General features: G+C 43.4%; 1 protein-coding gene across 1 annotated transcript in view; it reads right to left on the bottom strand.

The window, feature by feature from the left end:
• Positions 1–10,672, bottom strand: part of adgrl1a (adhesion G protein-coupled receptor L1a) — a 133,465-nt gene that overhangs the window by 28,114 nt on the left and 94,679 nt on the right. Inside the window, exons 5-10 of the mRNA XM_053613494.1 lie at positions 10,044–10,308; positions 7,718–8,045; positions 3,498–3,806; positions 2,496–2,599; positions 394–579; positions 108–146 (exon numbers count right to left, since the gene is read on the bottom strand). Of these exons, the coding sequence (XP_053469469.1) occupies positions 108–146; positions 394–579; positions 2,496–2,599; positions 3,498–3,806; positions 7,718–8,045; positions 10,044–10,308 (1,231 nt within the window). The remainder of the gene's footprint in view (positions 1–107; positions 147–393; positions 580–2,495; positions 2,600–3,497; positions 3,807–7,717; positions 8,046–10,043; positions 10,309–10,672) is intronic.

The raw sequence follows: 10,672 nt of genomic DNA, 5'->3' as shown, positions 1-10,672 counted from the left end.
GAGACAGAAAGAGAGCGAGAGAGAGAGAGAGAGAGAGAGAGAGAGAGAGAGAGAGAGGGAGAGAGAGAAAGAGAGAGAGAGAGAGAGACAAAGAGACGCTGCAGTACCTGAATGTATGCTCGGCAGGTCCTCTCCCTCTTTTGTAGCTGCGTGGCAGAATAAATTAAAACAACACACACACACACACGCACACACACATACACACACACACACACACACACACACACACACACACACACATTACATTATATTTGTAGAGTTTTTAAGTTGGTAATATTTTGCATTTAATTTTGATAGATTTACAAGTGGAATGTAGTATTTCCTGACTCTGTGTGTGTGTGTGTGTGTGTGTGTGTGTGTGTGTGTGCGTGTGTGTGTGCGCGTGTGTAAAACCTTGTTGTAGTTGCGGGTGGCCGACTCTTTGTTTCCGGGTCTCAGAGGCTGCAGCTGAGCGTCCAGGATGTCCAGCAGCTGCTCGATGAGACGGACAGACGAGCTGACGTCTCCGGCGTGGATCCGACTCCGCGTGTGATTCACCAACTCACTGGCGATGTTCGCCGCGTTCTCGCCACTCTTTATCTACACACACACACACACACACACATGCGTGCAAATACACACCGGTGTTACGTTCGATAACGTTCACTCAAATGATCTGAACAAGATTTCATTTATTAACGTATTCTTTTTTTTTTTGTACTTTCACCGCTGTCATAGTGTTCGTTTGTCTCTAATCGAAAACCGCAGCGTGTCATGTTGCCGAGAGACCGCGAAGAAGCGTAAACCCCCCTGTCCTGAAGACGTCGGAAAACGTAGTTTGACACTGGAGACTCCTTCCATCAATGTTATATGTGTCCCTAAAGTCCTTAAAGAAAACATCATCGTATAGAAGATTACACACGTTTTTACACGTTTATGTGGAGCGGACGAGACCCTGCCGTACGAGTACGAGCTGTTACTATGGAAACGGTAATAAGTTCGAACGAGCGCGTTGGTATAAGCGTGCGATGTGGAGCTGCGCTACTGTCAGAGCTGCTGTTACTGTGTGTAAGGACTAACACACGGCAGAAAAGATGTGGATATTGTGTTGTATACTGTAGCAGCACGGACCGGAGCGTGTTCCTCCACTTACACCACTAACGCTCTCAGTCTTTCATTCACTAATGAACAACGTGTTGCGCAATTTAACGGTTTAGAGTTCGATTTAATGCTGAGGAACGTCCAAGAGACAACACCGCTCCTGTTCTCAGCTTTCTTATAGCTGCAATAAACAGTCTCTCTCTCTCTATCTTTCTCTATCTATCTATCTCTATCTATCTCTACTGTATATATATATATATATATATATATGTCTCTATCTATCTATCTATCTCTATCTCTACTGTATATATATATCTCTATCTATCTCTATCTATCTCTATCTATCTCTACTGTATATATATATACAGTATATATATATATATATATATATCTCTATCTATCTCTATCTCTACTGTATATATATATATATATATATCTCTATCTCTACTGTATATATATATATATCTCTATCTATCTATCTCTATCTATCTATCTATCTCTATCTCTACTGTATATATATATATGTATATATATATATATATATATATATATATATATATACATATATATATATACAGTAGAGTATCTCTCTATCCATCTATCTATCTATCTATCTCTATCTCTACTGTATCTATCTATTTATCTATCTATCTCTATCTCTACTGTATGTATATATCTCTCTATCTATCTATCTCTATCTCTACTGTATATATATATATATATATATCTCTACTGTATATATATCTCTCTATCTATCTATCTATCTATCTCTATCTCTACTGTATATATATATATATATATATATATATATATATATATATATATATCTCTATCTGTACTGTATGTCTCTCTCTCTCTATCTATCTATCTCTATCTCTACTGTATCTCTCTCTCTCTCTATCATTTAATCTATTAGTCTTAGATTATGCGGAGCGACCACCGTACAAGTCCCCGTGCATAAGCTGTTTCTACACAGTCCCGAACAGGATTCCGCTTAGTTTTATTTTTGCGGCCAAAAACGCTTCATCTTGCTGCGGCGTTTCTCACAACTTGCGAGGTGTTTGTGTTTTTTTTTGTTGTTGTTGCGGAAAACTACTTGATTCGGCGAAACTGCACGGCACGGCCTTTCGCAGTGACGTTTCTTGCTAAATGAGTCCTTTCACCTGAACTCGTTCTCCGCACGTGACCGGGAAAGGGCTTTGACAGGAAGCGCGTCGTGATGACGTCACGTGACGCGCGTTCGTTTCCGCGATCGCGAAACGATTACGAGTTTGAACGAGCGAGGTAACATCAGCATACGCGTTACAGCCAGAACCACCTGTGGCGCGATACGAAAATAACGCACAGCTTCGGACCAATCAGAATCCAGAATTCGACAGTGCTGCGGTAGAATAAAAACGAGAGAGAAGACGGACCTTTTGGGCCACCTGGTTGACCCAGGGAGAGGTGCAGTTACTGAGGTCAGGACCTCGCAGGTTCCACTGCACCGGGGAGGACTGACACTGGAAAGACGCGATGCCTAAAATCCGGTGAGAGAGAGAGAGAGAAAGAGAGAGAGGGAGAGAGAAGAGCAATTAAGACACAAACAAGCCTGAGACCAGCCTCGCACTGTTTTACAGCCCAATAAATACCAGCAAATGAGCTGATTACACAAAGTAAAAACACTTATTTGGAACACAGCGACTGTAAAATTCAAGATATGAATCAGCTGAACACGTTTTGAACATGAGAGATACGAAGCGGAGACGGACCCTGTCCACAGGAATAGGCCGATATAAAGACCATAAAAAGACCATAAAACGGAAGAGCTGAGCTTCTCTCTTCTCTACTGTGTCATGTTTAAAAGCTCAAACAAGCTGCAAAACCAAACAAGGAAGCTAAAGCAGTAGAGAAGTGATGAGTAACGGTCCAAGCGCTCTTACCCAGTCAGTCTACGCAGACGGTTGTGCAGTTGTTACAATTTCACACGTTGTTTAATTAGCCTCTAAACCAACGGTTAGTTCCGGTCCGCTAATTTGATCAGTCAAATTCCATCTAGCGATAGTTCATTACAGTAAAACGTTCACGACACTTACTACGGGCCGTCTGAGCATTGCCATGGCAACACGCAACGTTCTATGCGGCTGTGGCTTCTTTGGGAACTCTTTCTGTTGACGGAGTAAAAATAAACAAAATATTTTTTTTATCGCGTGCGATATTGCTTTATTGACTAGCTAGCTAAATATAGCTACTACTGTTTCTTATCGGAAAAATAATATTTTTAAAAAGCAGTAGTTGTTGACTCGAATGTGTAGTTGCAGCTGTTGTTCGAAGTGATGCATTGTGGGATGCAGAAGAGCACGAGGGTAGCTTTGACTGAAGAATTAACGAAATAATCACATAAACAAACACATCTTAATGGGTCCTGACTTTCTTACCCAGGGATCCTTTAGGGCATGGCCGCTCCACCGTCTCGCCCCTCTGCGCGCTGGGCCACTGGACGCCTCGCGCTACGCTTGGGTCACACCCCTCCTGCAGCTCGGGCTCCTGGGGTGGGCGTGGACGTGGGCGTGGGGGGCGACGGGTCACGGGGACTGTAGCGGTGATGGGACGCAGTTCGGGAGCTTTGTTTATGGCGCCGATGGGGTGAAAGGTGGCAGGTAGGGGGCGCATGGTGGACGGGCTGGAGGTGGACGAGAACGACCGGGAAGGCGTGGTGCTGGACATCTGAGTGGTGAACAGTGGTCCTGAGAGAGAGAGAGAGAGAGAGAGAGAGAGAGAGAGAGAGATGGAGAGAGAGATTTAGAGTTAAGGCTGTGGGTGGTGAACAACAGAAAGAACAAAGGGGAAGAGAAGCATTTGATGTCGCGCACAAGTACGACTCCAAAAGTTGCTCAGACAGTAAATGAGCAGCTGCATGATCTAATTTATTCACGTCGCTGCTTTAAACCTGTCTCTCTGGAGGTAGAGAGAGACAGAAGGAGAGAGAGAGAGCGAGAGAGCAGTGAAAATAGAAGAGGATGAATAATTGATCGGATATCAGATATCAGATATTCCACAGTAATCAGAGAAAACCTTTAGTGACTGTCGGCAATTAAGGCTTGACAATGCCGTATTGAAAGCAAACAGAAGAATGTTAACTACTACAGAAGAAAGATCGACCTGTCTGTCTCTCTACCTGTCTCTCAGCTCAGAACTGAGTAATGACACGACAAACAGGACGCCACTGGTGTTTCAAAGACTTCATTGTGTGACGGCATGGAAAAAAACATCAACCTGAGCATAGAGCCAACAATCACTGTACATTCATTCAATTTGATTTGATTCAATTCAGAACGATTCAGTTCAGGTCAGGTCAGTACATTACAGTTTGACTCGATTCAGTTCTGTTAAATTCATTTTATTAAGTTTAGTTGTTCAGCTGTTAGGTTCGGTATGATTCATTTAGATTCTGTTCGTTTGTTATGTTCAGTATCATCAGTTTCCGTTCAGTTCAGATCAGTTCCATTCGATTCTGTTCAGTTCATGTTTAATTCAGTTTATTTAAGTTCTTTTCAGCTACGGCCGTTATGATTTGCTTTAATTCGGTTCAGTTCAATTTGGTTCAGTTGTTAAGCTCAGAATGATTCGGTTCAATTCAGTTCAGTTGTTATGTTGTGTAGGATTTCAGTTTAGTTCAGTTTGATTCCGTACAGTTAGGTTCATACCAGTTTGATGTGCTTCAGTTCAGTTCAGCTATTAAGTTCAATATGATTCATTTTGTTTCAGTTCAGTTGGTTCATTTTAGTTCAGTGCAATTCCATACAGTTAGGTTCATACCAGTTTGATTTGCTTCAGTTCAGTCCAGTTCAGTTCAGTTCAGCTATTAAGTTCAATATGATTCATTTTGTTTCAATTCAGTTCGGTTCATTTTAGTTCAGTTTGATTCCATACAGTTAAGTTCATACCAGTTTGATTCGCTTCAGTTCAGTTCAGTTCACTTCAGCTATTAAGTTCAATATGATTCATTTTGTTTTGATTCAGTTCGGTTCATTTTAGTTCAGTTTGATTCCGTACAGTTAGGTTCATACCAGTTTGATTCGCTTCAGTTCAGTGCAGTTCAGTTCAGCTATTAAGTTCAATATGATTAATTTTGTTTCGGTTCAATTCAGCTCAGTGCAATTTCGTACAGTTAGGTTCGTTCCAGTTTGACTCAATTCAGTATATTTCAGTTCGACTTGATTTAATTCAGTTCAGTTGTTAAGTTTAGTAAAGTCTGTTTTGAATCAATTCATTTCAGTTAAGGTCAGTTAAATTCAGATCAACTAAGATCAATTCAGTTCAGCAGAGTTTAATTTGATTCAGTTCAGTTCACTTCACTTCAGTTATGTTTAGTACAGTTAGACTGGATCCATCCATCCATCCATCCATCCATCCATCCATTTTCTGTACTGCTTATCCTACACAGTGTCGTTGTGGGCATGGAGCCTATCCCAGGGGACTCAGGGCACAAAGCACAGAAACTTCATGTGGGCATGAAGGCAGGTCAGGGGCATCACTGTGGAACTACAGTACTCACAGTGACAGCAGTAACACACACACACACACACACACACACACACACACACACACACACACACACACAGCCTCTGAGTACTGTGTGTGGACGTCGCTCTAATGTAAAACACGACCTTCATGCTGTCAGGTATCTATCCACACCACTCAGCACTGTTGCTACAGCAACCACTGCATGGATGATGATAATGATGATGGCGATGATATCTAATATTACCGCATTAGCTCTTAGCGGCTGATTATTGTTTAATTAACTTAGCAAACCAAAAAGGATGTATAGGATTAAAACATAATTAATCGTGTGGCCTTGTAGATACAAAGTTGTAGACAGAAACTTACTGCTCCTCTTTCACCCACACTCTTACTTTTTTTTCCCATCTACTCTCTAGTCTTAGTCTTTCTCTTGATCACTTCATCAATGGGTATCCCTCCTTATTCCTCCTGCATCTCTCTTTCTCTCAGTTTCCACCCAGTTCACAGAGGCATCATTAGCATAACCACATTAACCTTCCGTGTGCTCTCCGAGTCCAGGTGACCCGGAACATGAAGATTTATGCATTCAGCTCAGTTCTTAGATTTATTTGTTTTTAAATCATATTTATATTACGCAAATGATGTTCTGGTCGTCGTGACCTTGACAGTAATAAGGGCTGTTTCCATCAGTGCTGCTCTTGAGCTTTTAAAGGGTTGAGTTGTACAATTGGCAAAGCATTTATATAGCATGTAGCATGTGGTATTCTTTCCAGACATGGCCGTATGTGGTTATGGTCATCTAAATCATCTAGTTGAAGTGGAGTAATTGTTTGATTATTTTCCAATCACAACATTTTATTGCTCTTACACTACAGCAATTGGAGAACAAATACAAATATAGCTGCAAGCAGCAATTACGGGGCCAAGCACGACAGAGGCAAAGTAAGGAGCATGAGTGCATGACCGACTGTTCGGTTTGGTCTATCAACACAAAATCCAGAACGTATTGCCGGCATGATGACTGAAGGTGATCCGAGCCGATTTTGATAAACAAAAATAAAAATCGGACGAACGGTCAATCTGAAAAGCAAAAATCTGCTTTTTTTTCCCATATCTCGTGAGCACTAGGTGGTGCTGTTCTGAAACCCTCGAGCCATGATGACTATGACATATACCAAGTTTGGTCTGAATACGCTAAAGCGTTACGGAGATATAACCTCACGTCCATTTCGGCGTGCTCGCTGTCGAACACGTTTGCATGTTATTTCGAGAGCAGTTTGACTGATCGACTCGAACTCGATCATTTTTGGTCACCGTGGTCTGAAGATGATCTGAGCTGATGATCTGAAACCGTCATCTAGGAGAAAATTCTCAACGGCGGAACAATTTTCATGGTGGAAAACCCCGTAGGGTTCTTTCAGCTCGGGAAAAGCCGAGGAATCAGAGGAGCACGGAGCTTTGTTTCTAACCATTACAGTTCAAAAGTTATTAGCATAGACATGAGCGCAAAGTTGAGCTGTCGGTGGCGCTAGAGGGTGAGATAGCGACTCCAAATCTGCAACGAACACATTTCAGACTGTCTCCTATCTGTTTGCCAAATTTCATAACTGTCCGACGTATGATTCAATGGGCTGCCATAGACTCAGAAGAAGAAGAAGAAGAGGAAGAAGAAGAAGAACACTAACAATTAAAATAGGTGCTCGAGCACCTGAGAACATCACCATTAACATCAGTATAAACAACATATCCCTTTATTGTTACATTTAATGTTGTGGAGACATTTAGTTAACGTTCATGGAAGGAGTCTCCAGTGTCAGAGGTTTACACATCGCTTTCTTTCTTTCTCCATAACATGACAAGCTGCAAGAACAGGACGTAAACAGTTTATGGACACTCCGCATGGTTAGACGTAACGATAAGCGGATAAAAAGTATGGCGTAACGATTGGAAAATTGCTACGGTATAAAAGGAATCGAACATGTCAGGACGCGCTGTTGTAGGAAATGAATCACGGGGGTAATAGTAACTCCACCCTGCCGTTGGTTAATTTCCTATAACGACACGACGTGGAGGGTTTTATTCCTGACGCGTCACGGATCCGATTCTCGGCTCGGGTTCTTTATATCGCTACCTGTCGTGGGGTCTGGCGGGCCGAACTCCAGCGGGTAGCGCAGCACGTTGTAGTTGTTCCAGACGTAGAGCTGGTTGTCGCGGGGGTTGTAGTCGATGGATGAGATGTATTGGTAGGGGTTGGGGAAGATGATGTGCACGGGCTCCTCTTGGTTGCGGTTGGTGTTGTAGGCGTACAGCACCAGATCCCCGCCCGCCTCGCTGTCGTCGTCCTGGTAGACGGAGCGCACGGCGTACAGCACGCCGCACGCCATGAAGGCGTTGGACGCCAGCCGCTTGTCAAAACTCGTCTCCCATGTGCCCTCGAAACGCAATGTGTACGGGTTCACCTGTCGGTGAGACAGACACAGAAAGAGGGAGAGAGAGAGAGAGAGAGAGAGGGAGAGAGAGAGAGAGAGAGGGAGAGAGAGCGAGAGAGAGAGAGAGAGGGAGAGAGAAAGCGAGAGAGAGAGAGCGAGGGAGAGCGAGGGAGAGATGGTGAGTCTCAGTTCACCTGCGGGATGACGACATGAGCTGTGCTCACTTGCAGCAGAAAAGCTTGTAGTTCTGAAAAGCAGTGTGTCAGCAGCAGAGGAAACGACTTTCACACTGTCAGGATTAAACACACACACACACACACACACACTCATACACACTGTCAGAGATGCTTCCTGTGTGGAAGAGCAGTCCAGCTCCACCCTGACCACTCTCCCAGATCATTATTTCCACCCGTGTCGACTTTGTTTTGTTGTCTACTTGTCATGTTACATTGGTCTCTGTATATACAGCCCGTGTGTGTGTGTGTGTGTGTGTGTGTGTGTGTATTGCATGTGTCTAGTGTAATTGTGTCATGACTTCAGTGATCCGCGGCTCTGTAGTTTTCTGCTCTCCTCTTGTTTACACGTGTCGAGGATCATGACTTTTGGATATTTTCATGTTGCGCCTGTCTGTTCGTATTCAGAAGACTTTTTTGGAGAGCGATGAATAAAACAAGCACGGGCACATCCATCCTACCACCTTAACGTCTGACTTAATGGACTGCTAGAATCGTGTTTTTCACCCAGATAATATCCTGGTACTGAAACTCCAGACTCTCATTACATATATATATATAATATTTAAAAATGCATTTCTAAACCGTTTGGCGGAATCACCTTCATGGTCGACATTGGGCGGTTGGGCGGTTGTGGTTCAGGTGGTAGAGCGGGTTGTCCACTAATCGTAGGGTTGGCGGCTCGATACCCGGCCCACATGACTCCACATGACTCCTCATGACTCCACATGACTCCACATGACTCCTCATGACTCCACATGACTCCTCATGACTCTACATGACTCCTCATGACTCCTCATGACTCCACATGACTCCTCATGACTCCTCATGACTCCACATGACTCCTCATGACTCCTCATGACTCCACATGACTCCTCATGACTCTACATGACTCCTCATGACTCCTCATGACTCCACATGACTCCTCATGACTCCTCATGACTCCTCATGACTCCTCATGACTCCACACGACTCCACATGACTCCACACGACTCCACACGAAGCGTCCTTGGGCAAGACACTGAACCCCAAGTTGCACCCGATGGCAAGTTAGCAACTTGCATGGCAGCTCTGCTACCATGGTGTGTGTGTGTGTGTGTGTGTGTGTGTGTGTGTGTGTGTGAATGGGTGAATGAGAACCAGTATATAGAACTTTGTAGAACCGCTAAGGTTAAACAAAAGTGCTATATAAATGCAGACTGTTCACCAAAACGGATTCAAATAACTGCTGGTCCTTTCTGAAATATTTATTTGCGCATCATATCGATTTTCTTAGTGAACGATTACCAGCGATCGCTACCTGGACACACGTTCCCGTTTGCCGTCCGCCAAACGCTGTAAATAAACTCTGACGTTTAAAAACGAAACCTTCAATCAATTCGAATCAAACGGCTTTAAATGACTCCTTTGTCCTAAAACAAAAAAAAAACAAAAAACAAACAAACAAAAAAGTATTTGGGAAGTTAATAACGAATAAGAGTGTACAGTGCTATGTGATTAAGTCGAGCTAATCGTGTTCGTTTGTGTTATGTTGTTTAATTAAATTTTGTGTTGTTGTTGTCATGTATTGCCATAAATTTCTCAGTTTCTAAATTGCTCTCCAAGTATAACGGTTAATGTGACAATAATGGATATTTTAATAAAACATTACAACAATAATAAGTGCCGCAGACGATGTTTTTTCAGTGTGGATAGTTGGAGATGTTGTACACACACACACACACACACACACACACACACACACAAACACACGCCGCTACTCCTCTTTAAAGCTCTACACACTCTCGTGCCTCACCTGACTGACCACCAGGCGGCCGTTGTTGCTCTCGGTGGCGTAGATGACCCACAGGCCGTTCTCGTCCACGGCCAGGTCGATGTCGGACTTCCCCCCCCAGCGGTAGGGCGAGGTGTCATGGTAGTTGGCGTTGGCGATGATGGCCTCGCCGCTTTTGATGCGTGTACGCAGGTCATACTTGACGATGTTTCGTGTTCGCTCCTTGTTGTAGAACACGGCACCGTCGTACACCACGAAGCCCGTCCCGTCCACTCGATTGGGCAGCCTGGACGCACGTACGTATCACAGTCACGTCAGACGTCCGGATCGAAATTACGCTCAGAAATAACGCTACATCGATATTAATAATCATTTCCGTTATGATGATAAACTAGAGCGTACTTCAACTAAATAGCGGTTTTGTAATATTAATAATTCGTATTATTTAGGAAAACAAAACGTATAATACTAAGCTTTAAATCCGGCGATTTTAGGACGCAGGACGATTTCTTCGGGTTTTTTTTTTTTTTACTTCTGACGAAATAATACGTGATTGCAAAGAGACCGCAGAACCTTGGGGGAAAGCGTAAAGGTGTCCGGAACTACTTTTCAGTCCATCTATTGCTCCGGTGTTGGAAAGCTGGAAACAT

This window comes from Ictalurus furcatus, chromosome 24 (genome assembly GCF_023375685.1).
Source record: "Ictalurus furcatus strain D&B chromosome 24, Billie_1.0, whole genome shotgun sequence".
NCBI lineage: Eukaryota > Metazoa > Chordata > Actinopteri > Siluriformes > Ictaluridae > Ictalurus > Ictalurus furcatus.
This window is presented reverse-complemented; position numbering and strand designations above follow the sequence as displayed.